The sequence below is a fragment of the Varroa jacobsoni genome, unplaced genomic scaffold (genome assembly GCF_002532875.2).
Source record: "Varroa jacobsoni isolate VJ856 unplaced genomic scaffold, vjacob_1.0 contig00344, whole genome shotgun sequence".
Lineage (NCBI taxonomy): Eukaryota > Metazoa > Arthropoda > Arachnida > Mesostigmata > Varroidae > Varroa > Varroa jacobsoni.
In genome coordinates, this window is record NW_019214453.1 from 104769 (window position 1) to 125708 (window position 20940).

The 20940-nt window shown below is 38.1% G+C and overlaps 1 protein-coding gene and 3 long non-coding RNA genes across 12 annotated transcripts; 2 read left to right on the forward strand and 2 right to left on the reverse strand.

Moving 5' to 3' along the window:
- Positions 1-37: 37 nt before the first annotated feature.
- LOC111271113 (uncharacterized) lies at positions 38-10369 on the reverse strand. 2 transcript variants are annotated; one of them, XR_015315199.1, is made up of 5 exons: positions 10033-10367; positions 6309-7106; positions 2298-2452; positions 1836-1948; positions 38-199 (listed from the first exon to the last, which is right to left on the reverse strand). It is a non-coding gene; the product is annotated as an uncharacterized LOC111271113 (long non-coding RNA). The 2 variants fall into 2 exon arrangements; XR_002686677.2 differs by having other exon boundaries at positions 1836-2452; positions 10033-10369.
- A 1837-nt stretch (positions 10370-12206) lies between these two features.
- Positions 12207-19571, reverse strand: LOC111271108 (regulator of microtubule dynamics protein 1). 8 transcript variants are annotated; one of them, XM_022851694.2, is made up of 6 exons: positions 19001-19571; positions 15289-15535; positions 14722-14921; positions 14279-14344; positions 13732-13840; positions 12207-13329 (listed from the first exon to the last, which is right to left on the reverse strand). In XM_022851694.2, the coding sequence occupies exons 1-6, from the start codon at positions 19133-19135 to the stop codon at positions 13100-13102; spliced, it is 987 nt and encodes a 328-aa protein (XP_022707429.1). In that variant the 5' UTR covers positions 19136-19571; the 3' UTR covers positions 12207-13099. The 8 variants fall into 8 exon arrangements, with proteins under 8 accessions (XP_022707429.1, XP_022707428.1, XP_022707430.1 ...); XM_022851693.2 differs by having other exon boundaries at positions 18998-19570; XM_022851695.2 differs by having other exon boundaries at positions 12207-13284; positions 18998-19562.
- Positions 16712-18991, forward strand: LOC111271112 (uncharacterized). Its single transcript, XR_002686676.1, has 3 exons — positions 16712-17147; positions 17421-18502; positions 18851-18991. It is a non-coding gene; the product is annotated as an uncharacterized LOC111271112 (long non-coding RNA).
- Positions 19511-20784, forward strand: LOC111271114 (uncharacterized). The gene is made up of 2 exons (XR_002686678.2): positions 19511-19627; positions 19852-20784. It is a non-coding gene; the product is annotated as an uncharacterized LOC111271114 (long non-coding RNA).
- The last annotated feature ends 156 nt before the right edge of the window (positions 20785-20940 follow it).

Here is a 20940-nt window from a genome sequence, read left to right on the forward strand (position 1 = left end):
CATGTTAATTTAGATAAGTACACTGTTGCAATTTTTTAATAAGAACATTTTTATTCATACTTTATCCTTACGTTCGTTCTACATTTTTGTTATTGAGTACAACCCCTAACTCCAGTGGAATTACTCGGGGGTTAGTCGATAAATAGATGCGTTATTGGACTGTGGCAATGCAGTCGTGTGGTCTCGACTAGTATTTCACCTGTAAAGCGCCCGTAAGAATTGTAGAGATGTCTAACCAACCAGTATCAAATTAATAAGGAAAAGCCAGTCCTACTACGGCTATTACCGTCTTACGTGTTCTACATAATTGTTTCTTAGTATTTTGTAGAAAATGTCGCTGTTTTTTTTTTAATTAGTTAAACAGTATTATCGCAATGTCCGTAATAGCGTTTTGAATATTTGACAGAGCTAATCTTTTTATAGTTTGTAGTGCCCTACAGAAAAGTCTTTTTCACTAATAAAGATATATCTACGCATAGGTCTATAGTCTCGGTGACATTAAATAGAGCAACGTAAGCGCCCACTTTTTCCTCTTGAACAATCCAAAGTTCTCGTATCAATGCTCTTCTGTGCACATTATTAAAATGAATACACTTCTAATTCTAATATTGAATTTCAGTTGAAGTTTAAGCCCAATTTTCTTGGAAAGCTTCCTGGCCTTTTCAACATTGTCCAGGCTCTGCCTATCTGTCCTTTCGCCTTCCGAGAAGACAAGGCACTTCTTGATGTACTATTGGGCCTCGGTTTTCTTGCCCATATCTATGAGGACTTCGGCCATAAATAGGTGGTTATTGTTGAATATGCCTGGACACACTGTAGAATAAAAATAGGAACGACAAATGCTATGAGAGAGCTAGCGATTTGCGTTAAGCGTATTGCTTGTAAACTCTTAGGCAAATACCCTTACTTCAGTTATTTAGTTAATTAATTACTCTGGTTTATCGTGACCCTTGGTGTATAATTTGTGCATTATCTGCTCCGAGTTACAGCTGTTGGATTTCCGTTCCAAACGAATACCCCAAATTATTGGAGGTGACTTTACGAATGAGCTCGAATTCATTCATTCGCATGAAGAGTGTGTTGGCGCTTTATGAGCTTTGTGAGCTTTATGGCGCTTATGAGACTTTAACTATAGACCTAAAAACATTAATGTATCGAATCCTACACTTGTGCTATATAGTTATAAATAAATAAATAAATAAATAATAATGAGTATAACGATAACAAGGGTTGGGCGCAAAACGCACGTCCCATTTATGAGAAAGAAAGGTGCAGATGGACGAAATAGAATGAGTTGAGGCTCACGCGCATTCAAACTAATTGTTAATCGATATCATTACTTGCTGATTTGTTCCATCAAATATGTACCAAGCAAGAAAGAATGATGGAATGCATGCGATAGATGTTTTCGAATAAGTCTTGGAGCTTTTGCGGGACTAGATTTAAACTCGATACTGACTAGTAACTATCACGCCGCAGGTATTTTATTGAAAATATCATTACGCAACTATAATATATATGGCTTATAGTACTTGATATTTTGGTAATGCACAGCTAACAAAAAATTATAAAATGATCCAATCATCATGAGAAATACAAGTGTATTTGAATGCAAATAGCAAATCGGAGACCGTAGCGTCGTGTACGCGAGTAATAATGCTCAATCTGTTAGGGTGACTTGGATGGAAATCGCTTGGTGCGTTTTAAGTACAAAATTTGAACTTTTGTTTTTTGAAAGTTACTATTTATGTAGAGCAAAGGCTGATAGCGTAAGATTCCCTGTGGTTACTGCCACCTGATGAAGATTTATCAATTTTTTCAGCTATAAATCTCACCTTACATTGCTGAGCTTTCTGAAAAGCGTTGGCAGCTCCATGAAGGATGGTTCTGATGGCTTCGCGAATGAGGTTGCGGCTGCCTCTTTTTGAAGCCAGGACGAAAAAACCACCTGATAGCATCAGTTTCCGATCATGTAGTATGCCGTCTCACGATTTATATTGAGTGGAAGGCATTCATATAACACGCAACCAAAAACGATCAATAGGCGTCTTTTGGCGAACAACAGTCCTTAAAGCTAGAATTTGAAAGGCTGCATGCACTGGAAGAAGCGATTTGGAGAAGCACGCTATGAGTCAATATCGGCGGAGGATCCTATCGAAATATACTGCTACTAGAGGCTTCTATGGACATAATTCTGCTGCTGCAGAATCTTAGGTCGAATATTAGGGTTCAACATAAATCAAACAGTCAGTAAAAGTCTACTATGTTCCCGAATAACGAATCCTTCTTCGATTTACCGCTTGAAGGAATCATGTTTATCCTTTGAATCGAGGCTGATAGCAAACCAAGGTTGCGAATTGCAACAGTGTGGCTTCGTATTTGTTTTTCGCGAGTATCTCTATGGCCTCAATAATCGCCTTATGCTTTGGCTTTGTCGCTTTGTATTCCGCTTCTGTAAACAAAATTCGAAAGAGAATAAACTAACTATAATATAGTAACCCATATATTTTTGTGCGATATTCACGTGCAAACGCGTGAAAATCATGAAAAATACTCTGTAAATCTAAACAAATTCAGGCATTGAAATACTACCCGACAGGTCAAAAAAGCCGGTTGATCAGGCAGAATATGTTGTCATTAAAATCATTCTTCGCAATTAAGCTTGCGACGTGGCACATGTCTAGCAATCAGACACCGAGAATAAATTAGAAATATTCGGTGTACTTTGTAACGCGTAAACAAATTTTATAATAGACATCAACATCCGTTTTGTAGTTATTTTGAACTCTATTATAGCATCCCTTTGCATGCAGTGTTGATACACTATGGTTGCTACTTTGGTATCGACGTTACAATTTATTCAGTACAAAATGACAATCTTTTGCCATTTTCAACTTCTGTGGCGGTCTGAGGGCTTGACTAGCAACACTTCTCGAGCTCGACAATCGCAATAGTTATACGAAAAAAACACTAAGCTAACTCGATTTGATCATTGGCATGTTCAAACGGAGAGCCTATTTCTACATTCTATTCAAACGCAATCCCTGCTGATGATATTTTAGTATATGATATTGATTTGGCATCTCGTTCGGTAATGTTTGCTGAGACAAAGGTTCACGATAATAAGTGCGCCCTTATAAGTAAAACAGTTTCAACATTGGTCTCCCGATGGCTATGACATTAACAGTGGCAAATTAGAAATGTTTACATAAACTAGGCCTATTTGTATGGCGTAAATTATTTTCATAGCATAGCACTTGATGCTAGATATTTGTGAAGTTGAATATAATTTAGGCGTCACTTATTACGAATTAGTCATTGTTCTCTCGCCTTAATACCTCCATATACTTGTTTCTAAAAATGTTAAGTTCAGATTACATTCATGACAACTCGATACCTTGATGCATCGTCAATACTACAACGCAAGCACTAGGTGCTGAAGAAAAACATTCGCTACGTAAATATAGCAATAGATAAAATAAAACAATAGATAAAATTCGGATTTAATTAGCTTAAATCGCTGATAATCAATCGACTTTGTGTAATAATATGTTCGTTTCCAACATCTATCGTTCGAGTAATCGATAGACTGCCGCATAGAGCATTAAAACATTTGCTTCGAAGGTGATGAACACTTTCAGTATACGTAATCTATACACTCGCATACCGCTAAGTCTGATCTAAAATTAGATAGCAAAGGAATTTGTAATTGTTCTCAAGAGTTGCTGGACGTAGCTGTCAACTCGAAAACAGACTTTTAATTTGTGAACTACCATTTTTATCGCTATTCCAGTTCTGTTTGTTTTATTTACAGAAAGTAAATCCCGAGTGTTACTCCTATAAGGAAATTTTAAATTATTTCCGTATTTAAACCGCTTCTTAGATATGTAATTTGGTTGCGAAGCAGCATTAGTTTCTAGACTGCAATCAATGGTTAAATTTGCTTTGACAGAAGATTACTTGGCCAGGAACATGTTTTTGCTCTATCAATCTAGTAATCATTTCTGTTCCGCTATTATCAGAATTTGTTGACTCAACTTTGTACATCTAGGGCTGGATCTAACAGTAGATATATACGGAGTGAAGAAAAACGAGAATAAGTTCATATGGTTGCTAAGTTTCATATTATAAATCGTTGACAGTATCGTATATTGTTATTAAGCCATTATAAAAAGGGTCAAATTGTCGTATAAGCATAAGGCGAAGCAAAAAAGCGAACGGATGGCCCAGAAAATCTACAAAAACCAAAATCGGTTTGGAAACGTTCACTTATATAAGGTAGTGCTAACTAACCATTAGTTAATTAATTAATAACTAATCCGTAAGTTTGAAATATGGGCTAATTTTTGGCTTTTAGGTTCAACCTGCTAATTTTTAGGCAACTATCCAACTCTAGGTGGACTTTTATGAACTTGTCATCACGCCATGTACATAGGTAAGCGACTACCTCATGACGGAAGTTTAAGACAAGTAATCACTACACTCAGTCTTCCAATTCAAAAATAAGACTTGCTAATTCGTTTTTGTTTTACCTAGTTTTATTCTGTATTCCGTTTCAACGTTAACGGATGAAACTATTTGCTACAAATTGGCAGCTTCCCCGTAAACACTCCGGTATTGTCGTTGAAGAAAGTAGCTTTAAACTTCACAACAAAATAGCTCGTCAACCGCTGACTATTATTTTTGTCAAGAAATTTTGATACAAGATCATATATTGAATGAGAACTTACAATGAAGCTTACGAATAGCTTCAGATCAGATATATGCGTGTGTTACATTTTTGTTTTCTTTTATATTTGAGCTGATCTTATTGTCGGTGCGAAAATTAACAGCAATCATTAATTTAGCCTTCTGTTGATAACAATATATATAATCTTAAAAGGCGATGATTAAAATAGTTTTATTCATAAGTTTATCTGTTGCCTATAAAGACTATAATCTCAGAACGTCTAAACTGTATGTGAACACCTATAGCATATGTGTATACGACCAAAACGATGCATCAGAATAGGAGCTGAAGGTGTTTTTAAACCATGCGAAACTCACTGTCTAAAAATTACACATAGTAACGTAGTGATGTAAAAACAAGCAGTATATAATATGCTCTGAGGTAAGATATAACTAAATCACAGATAAGTAGACAAATCAGAAATGCTTAGGAACGAACGAGAATAACCAACAGCTTTATTCTAAATAGAACGCGAATAACGTATTGCACCATTAAGGGCGCTCCAAAAGGACACTAAGCGCGTTGCAACAAATAGGTTTTCCATTTCGGGTTTGAAGGGTTTAGGACTTATCTGTTGTCAATTTAATAGAAGAGCATATTGTAGTGATATAGATGCCTAAAAGAACTCTCCATATATACACGTAAGTCACTTTTTCAGCCTAACGCGTAGATTGGGCAAAACTTCGAAGTCTGAAGTAAAGCACACGGTATGGCGGCTTGAATGCACCTAATACAGGATTGAAAACCACGCTAAAGATTTCGCCAGTGCACAAAATCATGCACCTCTCGTTGGTGGAAATACTTTTCTTGCCGTACATGCCAACACGTTTATTATCAAGGCAATGCTTTAGTCAGAACCGAAGCTCGGCAAGTGTTTTTTAGTCAGAATTAGACGGTGTTTGCTCCCAGTGTTAAAATGTCCCAGGACTGATGTGGTGTTTTTTCCCCCAATTTTCTCTTCCTTTATAGATTGCGACGAATATTAGATTTAAGACGATCAGCTGAATACTATTTACTATCTATATATAGGAAGAGCTGACTATGAGTACATTAAAATAATTTGCACCTTGTACTCGCTAAATTTAATCTCCTCCTAGGCGATACGCTGGAGTTGATAAGCTAGTGCTTAAACGTATCAGACTAATAGATACTGACCCAAGTTGACATTTAGAAGCCAACTTACATAGGAATAATTGCTTCTAAAAACCCCGCAAGTAAGCCCCCACTGGACCTCAGGATTGGATCACCTTCGAACTCCGTAATGATTCATTGTGTTACAACGCTTGATTGCGGCCTCGATCTTCAAGCAGAGTTTTAGGAGCCGCTTTTAAAATGAATATCTCACAAAGCTTTATATTCACTGAAAATATCCGTAGTTGTTGTATCGATAAAGGAGTGCGCCGGTCACCCATGAATAACGGTATTAGCCGACGGACAACATACATAAAGAAAAACAGCCTGTGTAATTTATCGTGTGGCCTTGGTCAGCTCAGCCGGTTTTCATCAACCTGCTAACTTGTCGATCAACTACCGATAGAGCGGCACCGAAAATAACAGGCGAAGGTGGCAGGCGGATTACCTTTTCTTTGACGTCTCTCTGTGCGTAGCTATCGGTCGCTCTGTTATTTTGCATTTCTGTTGCCTCCTTGCTGGCCACCAATAAGAAATGTCGATGCTAATGGATTTTGTCGTTGTTAGTAAGGCATCAAAACGGTGGAAGTACCAGAAGTTGTTTCCGCTCCTTAGCGTTTCCCCTCCACGGTTTGTTAAGAATGCTCTTGAGTATCGAAGGCCGTTGTAGTGGCGACGACGGTAGTTCTGGTCAGTTAAGTACAACCGTGATAACGGCGCTTAACAATAATACGTATCCTAGTAATCTTTGGCTTCGGAGGCGTTTATGGGTCCTGATACCATTTCGTGCCGGATGTATCCTGCACGTTTGCTTACTGTTCTCTTTTATGCGGCGACCGACGTCGACAGTATCGAAAGTAGCATCGGTAATAGCGGACTTGGTGTTGCACTGAAACCGTCGGTATTCATTCAAGGGTCTAAACATCGCCTTTGCTTACTATCTGGTTTATGTCGAAGAAGCTAATGTCGTTGAGGCCGACTGAGTAAGCTCTGTGGAAAGTAAGAAAGAGTGCGTGCGCGTATTTAACCGTTATGTAAAAGCAATAAACTTTAGCAAAACAACCCTTGAACTAATCTGCAAGTACTCAAACAGAAGTAACAGCATTAGTTTCGGTGGAGCAGTGGGGGGTTCGGGAGCGTTCGGGACTGACGAATATCGTTCCTGATCCGTGTGTGTGCCACGACGGCCCGCCTTCGACAAGGCACCTTCTGCATCAAGGGACCTTCCAGTCGACTGTGTTAGCGCCTGCTTCAGCCATTACAGGAAAAACAGCATTATGTAGCATTGTGCCAATGTTTTATCTCTGATCTACCTGGCAACTGCTCTGTTTATATATATATATATATATATATATATAGGATTGTCCAAAAAGTATTAACCCTTCTGAAGCCGAATTTTAAACCAATACTTATACATTAAAATAATGTCACTGATATAATTGTATCGCTTTTTAATCCCACTACTATGAAACTTCTATGGTTTCTCGACGAAAACATGTGATATGAGATCTTTGCAACCATACGTTGAAACTAAATTCAACATTATTACTATTAATCAAATTAAACATTAAAGAAGTTCTGTACCAATTGAAGTAAATGATGCTCTGATAGGTGCGCATATATACTATTTCCGGTCGATTTTTTCAAATATGTGGCTTGTTTTAACCTCCGTTGCCAACAGTAGAGGTCCGAATCAAACATTTAGTCAAGTAATAGCAACTTACAATGCACGTTGTTTTTCTAGTAGTACCAGTAACGTATCAACATGAACTTTTTTGACATCAGTAAAATTATAGAACATTTATTTTTCTTCATTTGCGCATTAATAATCCATTTTTCATCACCCGTGGTTAACCGCTTCAGGAATGATTCTATTTCATTGCATTTTTGTAGAGCTGGAAATATGATTATTTTTTTTGCGTCAGTCCTTGTAGCACCCAAAGAGCTAGCTGTTTTTTGAAGCCAGTTCTTTCAAATTATTTAAAACTGTTTGGTGGTGGATGTTCCGCTTCTTGCAATGCTACGGCTACTCACGTATCGTTCTCGCTCCACCTTTCAATTTCATCAACTTTTTCTGTAAGTGATGGATCTTAACAGGACCATGTTTCACACTGAATCTTCCAGGATGAAAGCGGCAGGATCATTTTTAGACCTTTTTTCTCATAGCGCATTTTAGCCGTAAACAGAACCAATTCTTTTATGGGTTTGGGTACCACGTTTGTCTTTATCGTAATAAAATTGTAAAATATAACGATTCGTTTTATAAAAATTTGACTCGTTTTCAAGGCGCTCTACCGTAAACTTGAATAGAGGCATCCCAACAAGTTTAACACATCTAATAATGCAACGCCTCCGCTTTTAGATGGCCCTGCCCGATGCGATTTATATTTCATGACAAATGTGACTTTAAATTCATTTAGCTAGAAAAGTGGTCAGAACTTTTTTTGAAAAACCAATAATTTATGAATATGAAGACTAAGAATAATATTATTGGTGTCGATTGTCACAGCGAGCAGATAAGATGATTTTGTCGAAGCTCCGTGGATGAAAGTAGTAATTGTAGTTATCATAGCGTGGCGTCAGCGTTAGAGAACGGACAAAGAAAAAATGCGGTCGTCGTAGAGCATGACTTAGGTTATATAACCATTATCGCAAGAATGCGACAACTTTACTATCGATTGTGAAGCAGCTCCTGCTCCCCAAAGACCAATAACAAAGGGTTGATTCGGTGGAAAACTGACAAATGGTACATGTCATTTTATTTAGTCGTCTATCATCCAACAGGAACGAGACGGCTACAAGCATCTGATCATTAGACACACAAACAGTCGTCAAGGGAACGACGAGACTGGGGTGTACGAGTGCTGGGGTGGTGTGCAGAAAAATCCTGCGGTCTCTTGAATTTAAACCCCCAAACTGACAGAAAAAAATCGACGTCCACAACTGGAATGACCGTTGGGTGTTCTGTTAAACGCACCAAACGATGATCTGATAAGTGATTCTTGGCTAAACGAGGTACAGATCGCGTTTAAGTTGGACTAGCATTCAGATTTACATGGTCCATATCATATCAAAACGTAAAATTGTATCACCTTATTGGGCTGTGAGTACTCTAAGCGATGGTGCACTGGAACCAGAGCCATGGGCTGTGTACAGCAGAACAAAAACGATGACGATACATTTCCGTAAGCATAGGTCATACTAATGAAAACTATGGTGAAAAAAACTATCTAGCGTAACAATCGTTCGCCAGGCTCTCCCTTTGCTATTTACTTGGATAGTTATATTTCATCGTTCAGAACTTGTTTTACCTTTACCGTAACGCTAAAATACATTCGAATAGCGTTGAAGCTTTAAATTATAATAATTTTAGCAACGATTAACAACTATAAGAGAGCGTTGAAGTTGCCGTTTCGCTATATCTATGCATCCTTTTATATTTTGTAGCGCAGATTCAAGAATAAACAAACATTTTTCGCATGACTGCACTATCGAAGAAGGCGTCATTTGTTCTTTTTTGGGCGGAAATCAACCCAGTCGAGATGCTAGAATTGACGTACATAAGGGGCCCGGTTGTTGTACTACCGTCACTTGTTCGCTTGTCACTTGTAGCTAATCCCACTTTATGTATCTGCTTGGCTGCACTCACCTTTGGCCACAATAGCTTTTCCTTGTTTACAAATCGTCAGATATACCTTTGGAATACCTTTACACAGAACCAACTTGCGACATATCGACATTTAAAGATACACCTATGTTTCATCTATATTTAAAAAGCAGTTTGCGGCCGGTGGCAATGAATATAAATAACATTCTACACAAAAGGATTTCCAACAGCTTCAGGTGAAATTCGTTCTTGAATCACGTCTAATCAAAACCTAGGTTGAAGAAACTGACTCTGCTCTATCTCTCCAATCCGGTCAGACTTTTTTAATGATATTCTGTGGTAAATAGCCTATCTAGGCCTTTACTCGAAATAAAAGCAGGAGGAATGGTGCTCTTATAATTGCTCATCTCTACAAGATATATAACCTACATCTTAGACGCAACGGAAAAATGTAACATTCTTCTTCATCTAATGCGTAATCTTCGTCTTGCCAGGCTGCCTTTAGCGACACAGATTAAGGTACAAACCAAATTATTTAGTATTTTATCGAGAATACCTCACTTACGTCAGTGACATGCCATGAATAATCACTTTAGGAAGGAGACCGATTAATTAATAGACTAGATAGACTTCTGTGTAATCCTAATAGCTGCCTGTTTCCTACAGCTGACAAACTGATCGTTGGGGAAGGCATCGACAGAGGGGGCCTAAAACAGATACGTTTCCTGTATTCACCCCTCAGAGTTTTTAGAGTTGATTTTACAAGAAGAAAATTTGTATCGATAGCAGTTCGGATTTTGATATTTGTAAGAGTAAGAGATTCACCAGCTCTATCGAATATATGAACACGCCCTCCACTTATACTGTCAAACACACATAACAAGTCAATTTGGTCGACCTCCGCAAAAATCGCTGCCAAGAAGCTGTTTGTTTGGTAACTTTTTATAACGAACCAGGTGACATAACGTTGAATCGTAGGGCATTACATCAATGGTGCGTCCGTGAGGTACACTTGACCACCTCTCGGAGGATAACAGGAATTCGCATTTTAATGTAAATAATATACAAAAATATGCTTGGTCATCTAGTACACGGTCATTATAGAACAACTCGCTTTAGTACCAGACTACTAGAATCGAGTCTAACGGCTTTTTATAAAATGATACATTTATCGTATTCTTTTTTGGCAAAGGCCTTGGGTCGTGTGCGTTGACTCGTACATAAAATCAATTGTATAGGTTTAAATCGAGTTGGGATAATGCAATTCAATTGTTTTGGAAATAGTTTGCGCTTTTCAGGCTGAGAACTGGCACTAACAAGAAGTGTAACGTTTTTAATCAGCGCTTATCTAATCCATGCATGACAATACCATGCAACAGGCATTCTGCGCCTGTATATATATTTCAAGTTGTTCAGTGAACTGACATTGAATTTTATAGAGTAACAATGAAATTCAAATGAACCATTTAGCTTTGTGTATAAGTCCTGGTCAGAGGCACTTCTGAAAATCCACCTTCTAGCTACGGTGTAGGTCAATGCGCAGTTGAAATGATTCAAGAACAAACATGTCGAGGCCAAAAATTTTATATTCTTTAAAATTGAATACAACTAAGTGATACTAACCTTTTATTTAAACATGGCAGTGTGCGTGTAGCATTGTTGCAAGGTTTTACATGTTTTTCTTTAGCCCTACAATCAAAAAACGGGTGGTGAACTCTGTCCTTTACGTCTGGACTTTATTCGGATTTCCGCAATCAATAATACCGGCCATGGTACAGAGAACTGCCACGTATGCCGCCTTTACCCGTAGTTGTGACGTTAATTCAGTAATAGGAGCTTGATCCCTAAACGTTACCGCTGGAAGCTCCCGAAAAAGTTTCAACTGGTCCACTTCGTATTATTACGGACTATGGGAAAATTAATCAATTAATCGCCAAATTAAGGTAACAACGTATCGGATAAAACTAGATCAGCCCATAAAAAGCTTGTGAGTCAAAGTAGGTCAGACAAAAAAGTTATTACTATAATGATCTCATTGTCCTTTAATGACGCAGCGATGGTAAGCTTCATCTAGCCCATCATGACAATTATTTCAATGGCAAGTTTAGTGCTTGACTGTATCTTTAGACATCCAACATGCCTTTGGCTCGAATTCCTGCTAGACTAAAATAACATTTGAAATTATTTCGCTGCTTATAATAAATATTTTCAATCAAAAATACAGATAATCAAAGAAAACGACGGCAGATTAGAAACCCAAGTGCTGTTGACAATCTGCGATGCAGATCTAGTTGAGTGGTAACTTTGCGCAAGCTTCTTCTAATTGAGCATATTAACTAAATCGGTGAATCTTATACAAGCGTATAATGTGCATGTGTAGCTATAACCATTTACATCGCACACCTGGGAAGGATTCCCGATATCTCGTTTTTTTTTGCTCAAATATATTTTTCTGTAGCCGGCTAAAATTTGCATACTATATCGTCAAAAATAGTTCATGAGTTTTTTTTTTTGTCTTTTTGCCTCTCCAGTGTCTCGTTTACCTATTTATGACCAGATGCTAAATGCCGTAATCTCTACAAACCTATCCTAATCGGGTTGTTCTCGTCATGCTTCACTTTTCTCCGACCCGCGCGTCCGGAATCCCATATTGGTTGATAAGAAATTTGCTGAAGCAAGCAACAAACGCACGAACTTTTTTGACGATTGTGTTTAACCCAACAAATAACGACTACTTAATTAAAGAACATATAACAATTCAAAATGTATTTCACGTATACGAAAATCGTGTCATATTAGCTCCTGTAGGTTGATCACAGCTTTCTTCGTTAGAACAATGTCGGTCTTTTTTAACCTTTATTATAAATTTTTCCAGAACATACAGCAAAGCGATGTATTACACCTATGTAATAAGTCCATAATACAAAAATTTTAAGTCCATGAATCCATTACTGTATACCAACTTCTATCATTGCTTCGTAATAATAAAGTAAAGGGTCAAAATAAAAATGCCATACCATCCACCACCGTTCACCAAGTTATTAGGATGGAAGACAAAATTGTCACTGAACTAAAAACACGAGCCTTTTGTCATTCATAGTTTTGTCTGCAAGATCGGCACATTCACGATATTTAAAACGAACCACAACCATTATATTCGATTGGCAGCGAAAAAGGACACTGCCAACGGCTACGTTTAGCGTACCTCACATTGGCCATGTTCGATTGTCACTATAAACATGGAAGTTGGGCAAATAATTCATATGGGATACTCATTGCAGTTACCTGGCGCCTTTCAGTTACTTCGCACATAAATTCAGAGGACATTGCTGCTAAGAAGTGCAATTATTTTTCTAATACTGTGTGACAAATGACATCGGTACACTGTGCATGGGCGGCTGAAAGAGAGCCACGCGTAAGATCCATTCAGAACTTGTTGCGTCTTTCCACCATCGAGATGAGCGAGTATTTTGATTTCATATAGAATTAGTTTTATATACATCTTGGTGACTACATAGTCACCAAAATGCACGAATGTAACATTAGAACGCTGTACCGGCAGTCGATCGTCGTTTTCGTTGTCGCCCAATAACATACATCACATGGTAATATCTACACAGGTTTTCTGGTCACTATAGCTTGATGCCATTCTTTTTTGCGATTCTGCGAGCTTCCTCTGCATTTTTCTTGGATTCATCATCTCGATTTTCCATTTGAACGCATTTTCGAAGATAATCACTTGCTTCTTTATTTTTGCCCATCTGCACCAAACACTGCGCTGCCATAAGGAAGCATGTCGAAAAGATATCTGCCTTCACTGACGTCCCATAGCCGGAAAATACCGCACAAAAAGCAAGTGTTACTATTGAAAAAAAAAAACTTTCATTAGTTTCACATAGTATATTATTCAGGGCCTATTCAGATCAACTGAGCTGAAAGAATTATTGTCAGAGGATATCGGCCGTAATATTATGGGTGCTAGTTACGACAGGTAGAAATTAGCTGCAGCTTAACTTTCATAGTCCTTCTAATAGAATTTAAAAAAAATAAATGGAATAAAAAATTATATGCGTTACGAAACAACTGTCTATTGCCGAATCCAGTCTGGCGCTGTGTAATGCAAGCAGAGTACGAAGCGCGCAGTATATTATGTATTCTCTTGAACTCTCGGCATTGGTTAATATTAAACAGGAAATATTTAAAAATCTTTCCTGCATGGTTAGTGGCAAAAATATGTTCAGGCGCGGATGGCAACTCGACCTACATCTTTCAGCATCCTTGAAGTGTTCAAGTGCAATCTCGTACGTGGACTCTGGAGGCGAAGCAAACAACGCGGCGGCAGCCTTCTTTTTATACCATGACACAGATGCCACCTGAAACAAAGGATGACAGATCATAACATGAATTTAGTATAAGTACATCTTCAGCCTTTTTTAACTAATACGTCTCTAAAATTCTATCAGCCAATTCTCAACCTTTATGACCGATGAATAGCTAGGCGCCTCTTTAGCTGAGCTGAATTGAATCGGTTGACATTCATATAGTTTTATACTAACAGATTCAGGAGATTTTGAGAAATCCAAATACAGTACTCCTTTCAGGTTCCACAAAGCAAACAACTTTCGTTTCGTGAATATATCACTTTGTGCAGGATTCAGCCGACTGTCCGGATTAGCACACGACGCTTTACACTAGACATTTGAGTACAGGGTCAATTTCGAACCGTTATTTTTTTTTAAAATAATTTTTCTTTTAATTCATTTGGTTAGGTAACTTTGTTAATTTTTTTCCAGAAGTTTTCGTAAACTTACTTGATAGCACCATTTCCCAAGGATATAATGAGCATATCCGTCGTCTGGGTTATACTCGATGGCCTTCTGCAATTATCGATGAAGTTTGTGCATTTAGAATAATTTTTAGACTGATCTAATCAAAAACGTCTACTTCAAAATTGATCTAATAGAATATATTCTTAATTCATAGAACCACGAACTTATTTTACCAACTGTCAAATTGCGAAAAAGGACAAAGCAAAAATTGTTGAGATATAATAGTCCAGTGTGCATTTCCAGTATTCACCAAATCAAACAATATGCACAGGAAGTTGGAAGATTACAATAGCTAAAAAAGCATTGATAAAGACGTCCTTTATGAGCCTAATAATATACAGTTAGGTGCAAACACGTAGAACAAAGGTAGGATATTACTGATTCACGTTTTGACCATATATATTGGAAAACAGTATTCTACAAACCTGAAGATGATCCCTAATTAGAAAAGCTTCTTCAATTTGCTCCTTGAACGTGGCATGCTGTTCCTTTGAACCCAGAAGGATCGCGATCCATTTGTGCGTGTTTGGACACTTTGGATTTTTCTCTAGATTAGCACGCAGCATTATAACTCCTTCCTTAATAGCCCGCTCCATTTCTTCCGCTTTTCCACTTTTCTCAGCCACTGAAAAGCGGTTTTGAAGTTATTCACTTTAAAAATTTGCTAATGTTACGATAAACATAATTGACCATTTTTACTTCAGTTTCGACATTACATACCCATTAAGCAAAAGCTTTAACCAAGATGTTTCGGCGCTTCAAGCTCGTTGACGCAGTCGGGTCCCTATCTTCTGAGAGCAATGTTTCAAGTTTCGTCCTGCTTTATTATAATAACCACTGAGTTTCTGTATACACATTTAAAAAAACATAACTTAATTACGCCATAATTTCGTTCACAATACAATTATGATGTTCACGATGTGTGTGTGTGTGTGTGTAAAATAACTGAGCGTCACATAACACGTACAGAATCGTGATGATTTTGAAGTTACCTTTCCACTGCATGCGAGCAACTCTCCATTGCACTTCTGGATCGGGATCGTCCTTAGCGACCATAATAGCTTGATGAGCTTCTATTATGTTTCCAGCTTCGTACAACTCGTCGCACTTCTTAACAGCGTCAATAGTTGTCATTTTGGCTCCGATCGTGAAACTCCACGCGGTGGCAGGGACCGACGATATGAAGAACGTCCGAAACTGTCTATTATGACGGTTAAATCGATTCCGCCAGATGTTCACCTGAACGAATGAACAATGCGAACAATCTCAGTTCAAAAATCACGCGATTTATGTAAAAAATTAGTGCTGCGTTTTGAACGTAAAAATAATCAGATTGAGCTACACGAGCTGACTAAACAATCGCACGAATATTTTAATTCCACGATGAAATAAGCTTAAACCAATTAGTACCTAGCCGAACACGTCTGGAAGTCTTCATATAATCTAAATGCTCTGCGAATAATTATTCTGCATCAGCATAAAACAACTTTGCTAACGAACGATGTACGACCGGTAGAAGAAAGGACACTTTTGACTGTTGAAAATTATAAGGCTCCAACGAAAGATCCGAACCCTCGTTTTGCATTTTCAGGACTCGTTTATCTTTCAAAAATATGCAGAACTCGACTTTGTTTGTTTGCATGTGATAGTCAGCATATAACTGAATATTCGAAACTAAATAACAGACGATAGAATTGATTATCGGAGATTCAAACGACAATCTGTTTTTGCAGCAATGAAACTATCGAATAGTTTCAAGTTAGAAACAGAACCTTTCCGTGGGCACAGAATTCATAATAAGCGACGCTAATACACACAAGCCGTTTCAACTTTTTGGTTGACACTAATGAGATGAACCAAACTTTACTCTTCTGCTATGAATTCAAAAGCGTACACAGGAACTAAGATCGATTCGATTGCTGCATTCGGCGTAAAAGCTAAGCTCCCCCCTGAACATCCGTTTTGAAAAGAAGTATCAGCTCTACTATACGTAGAATACGAGATAGTACGTATTAACAAAACTTGACACCTGCTAAAATGAATGATGTTTCCTCAGAGAGAAATCGAAAGCAATTAAATTGAAAGCTTTGCTGAAAGCAACTTCACTTGAAAACCCCTCACAACTTTGTGCCTGTCTTTCTCGGTGTACACCCATAAACCAATAAAGACACGCAGACATCTTTGCTTGATAACCGTATGTGGTGGAAGATGATGTCACCCTTCATACGCACGTCACGACGACCTTCGAAATGGAAATAGTGGCTTTTTGTTTTTGAGACAATACATTAGGTGCCAGTTTGTGATAATCTGCCGCCACGTAGCAGTTTGTCGTTTAATGCACTCACGGTGACTGTCACACGGCGTGACGCCACTAAAAGAAACTCACAATGGATATTGGAACAACAACACCTACCGTACAACCGGACAGTGTGTTTGCAAAATATTTCGGTACTTATAATCGATCGCACGTGTAAACAACAGCATGGCGAATACACGTCTGGCTATTTTCAAGAAGCTGTCATATCTGCATTGACAAATCCAGATTAAGCCATTACCTGAGATACAAGTACGCTCTGAATAACAAAACAGTTCGACCTAGTTAAAAATTAACTTTTAACCTCAACGATATTATTATATACTATGCCAGTGCGCGAGAATGAGTGTGTCCGGACTATCGATCAAAATGGTAGAATTTCTTATTTTTTCTTGTAAACTTGACCTGACTGGAAAAGTGTAGTGGGAAGCATTGTTTTCATCTAACGTTACTGGCATTCGCCGTCATCCACGATTGAGTGTCGTCAGCAATTTGGTTTTGCCAATTATTACTGTATCAGTTTCATCAGATATTAGGGTAATGACTAAGCCTTTTAATATAAATTCTGGATTAGTCAACTATCAAAAAGATGTCGAACCAAGTTTTTTAATGTGGTATCAATAAATGTTTCCTCTCTCACCGCTCCTCAATCCGAAAATATGGACCTTTGCTTTTGCACAAAAACAATTAAGCTGAGAAATATAACTAAGCTAAGAAAGATAGATTATTAACTCTCTTTCTTCGGAGCTTTTTGTGGTACATTAAATCAATAATTAACAGCGCCGTACAACTTCTGCTTCGCTTCTTTAGGTGGAGAAGAGCCTGTTGATTCTGTTATGAGTAAATGGGTACGCTTCAGCCTGGTAGCGTTATTTTCTAGTATCTTACAACAGAGGGACATTAAAGGAGCCAACACTGCCGGAATCAATGGGTGCATATATCGCTTAGCCACTGTGGGAACCAAAACATTCATGTATACTATAATATTTTATACGTTGTCATCAAGCAATTAAGACGTTATCTATTACGGGACTCGAACCAATAATTTAGACCTGTCTGCAGTGGCATCGGAACATTCTCTGAGCGTAGAACGGCAACAATAGGTTATATACGTCATCTGTATACGTGATCTAAATAGTTGGTTTTCTCATCGAGAACAATGCGATATGGCTTGAAATCATTCTATAGGAAGTAGTACAGGTGCAATCTTTTCTGTCAACTGCTAGATCTAACCCGCTTTCCAAATTAACGCCATCGACCACTTACGCATTAGATCTAGCATCTATACAAACCTAAGAGCAGGCTTTGTCAAGGCATACTAACGATTTTTCTTCTGTGACTCCCTGTGTATAGAATGAAATGCTTAATACCGTTCGTGTAACAGTAAATAAAACTAACGGCCAAGTCATTTGACAGTCATGAAATTCAAACCGATTCCTATTTGAATAGCTTAAAAATCACCTCCGGCAAATACTAGTTTCATTATTTAATCACATTTGAATTGTAAAAGCTATTACTGAATTGCCAAAATAGATTGCGTAGAACACATATCGCGGCTGTAACTTTGTATTGATATTTAATATGTAACAGTAAGAATAGATTTGCTTTTGTTTCAGTCAAATGTATTAGGGTCATTCTATTTATGCCTTCTCTTTTACCACGAAAAAGGTAACGGCAATAAAATTAGAAAATAGCCATCAAGCTCCATCAGAGAAGTTCTTTTCACTGCGGTCACACTTTTAGAATAATTCTAAATCAAGACTATTTTCCTATAACTCGGTACGAAGGAGGAAAAAAGCTGTAGGATTAACATATTAGACAAAGTAAAGCACACTAGACAACGCCAAGTCATCATAAAGCGCCGCAAAGCACCCATACTGACTACAAAAAAGGTTAGAAAGTATGCGTCCTAATTTAAAATACTAAATTATTACTAAACATTCAAAAATGTTAATTTTCGGTCTAAAATAATATGGAAATGTGCCGAAATTCTGTGTAAAATATTTGTACTTAAATAATATAAATGCATACAATTAACACGTTTGAATTAACAGACAAAAGCCTGGCATACCTGACCCTGTTGGAAAACCTGGTTGGTTATTTTCAAACAATAATTTTAAAACTTATCCTTAAACAAGCCTTTATCCTTCGAACAATAAGCATTTTACTACTCATGCTGACCACTCATTGGAGTAGTCATGGACACCACTACTCATGTTGTTATAACATATTGACCACAGATTGTCACCTGCCGCCGCTTCAATCAGATGAGAGGCGGAGTACCCACACTCAACGAGTGAAGGCACTGCACACGATACATTATTGCAGAATACAACGTCAAACTCACTTTGGTGGACAGGTAGAACAAAATTACCACTTGAACTCACCACGGTTAAGCTGAAAATGGAGGCGTTGCCTGATTGGACGTAGCTACGTGCCACTGATCCAATGACGCGAGAGACGCCTAATAAGATCCGAGGTCTGACCGCCCCCACTCTGAAGAAGCCCGGTGCGATAATCCACATAGCGCCGGCCTGTACTCACTCGCAGATCACAAGTACAACCAAACCTATGGTACTTACATCAACAACAACGCACAGCATATAGGTACTCGTTACACCCTCACACAGGCCGACCGGACTCTCGTGGAGCTCGTAACGACAACACAGGGAGACACAGAGAGGGAAGGATCGCGGAAGTGCTCAACAATCATAGGATACAACAACTTCAAGGGACAACAGGCGAACGTTGAGCTCGGGAAAAACAATCGCGGCAATTTGTTACTTCAGTCGTTAGCTAAAAGCGGCGACGGCGGCACCAATGATAGAGCGGCGGCACCAATGATAGAGCAGCAGCACCTTGCAGCCACACAACCACGATTCCTTAATGCCGAGGCAAATCTCACGTCAGAGAAGAAAAACTGAAGTCCCACATCGGCAACTATGATACCTCCATCACTGGTGCTGCCCTAGAACACAACGACAGTTTCAGGCAGTCGGCGACGGCAGCAGAAGCGGGTAAGGAGAAGCTCTTTTTTTTTTTCGCTCGCCTTAGCGCACTGTACCGTGTCAATGACTGCTGCTGTGGATGGTGATCGCTGTCTGTGTTGTTATTGGCCAGGCGAAATGAGACAATCTTCTTTGACGTTATCGGCAAATAGGCCCCCCAATGTGGGTGATTGACTAAGTAAAAATAAAAGTACTGTTAGTAGTATTGGGGAGTGACGTGCACCTTTTTGCAGGTTGTTCTGGCTAGATAGATCGCTGGCGTCATCGGCGACGTTCCCATGCTTACCGTCAGCTGCTATTACGCCTATAACCCGATCAGCCATTTCGGGCATTGTTACATGATACACAAATGAAAAAATTTAGTAGCAACGATTCTAGGATATTTTTACATATGCATGATTATCTTACGTTTTGCATGATAATGAGAAAAGAGAAAAGTATAATCGAATGCATACCTTGTTCTTTTTTGCCATTGTTAGTTGGGTTAACACTGAAAATTTATAGTACTTTTTTTCTCATTTAAGAAAAAAAAATAGAAAAGAACATGAAGTTTATGAGGATTGCTTTGCGGATTTACCTCTTTCACAATATCTAAGTAATAGTAAACACAATGGAATTACCAGTACGCCATTTTTGGTGTCGAAGTTATTCTTGGCTCCATCCTAAATTGCTCTGTAAGACGTAGACAATAGAACCTAGCGACAGCGGTGCAAATGAAACTGCCCGCATTTATTCCAACAACATAATATCATTATATGTATAATCTTTTCACAGAATGAATACATCATGACTATAGTCAGAAATTACTCGAATAGGGATCTGTGCTCTTATAATTAATAGTTCAATAAAAAAGCCATCCATCCTTTAAATTTACACATGTTTTATCATCGATCAAAGGAACGAAATTCGAGGTACTATGACACTAAATGCCGATGACTTGAATAAATGGAATTAAAAATACGTTAAGATACTACATATAGCATAGATATTTGTATAATGTAATAGTCGTTCAACTTTCGAGATGGTCAACCAACAACAAGATAGATCTAGCGTTCTGATTTGCGGCGAAATTGAACATCTGTTTCCTGATGATATTTTTACGCTAAAAGGCCGTGTTAACCGTGTTGCTGCGTGCTGCAAATAAAGTGATGCTCTGATTGATTTATTGTATAATTGTCTTAATAAGTGCGCTAAGCTGACCTACAAGATAAATTTATCAAATCATTAATTTTTGCATGAAATATAGCAATGCTTTTTATATAAACATTTCTTGGCCACAGCTCGCTTTACTTGAATTCACTTGACAATAGTACTCTCATGCA

Bases quoted from the DNA above. Each gene is read 5' to 3' on its own strand.
- LOC111271108 (XM_022851693.2), bottom strand. From the start codon at position 19,135: ATGTGGATTATCGCACCGGGCTTCTTCAGAGTGGGGGCGGTCAGACCT. The intron at 14,922-15,288 runs GTAACTTCAAAA...ACCGCTTTTCAG, and splicing joins TGCTCGCATGCAGTGGAAAG to TGGCTGAGAAAAGTGGAAAA. The intron at 13,330-13,731 runs GTAGGTCGAGTT...TTTTTTCAATAG, and splicing joins CTTCAAGGATGCTGAAAGAT to TAACACTTGCTTTTTGTGCG.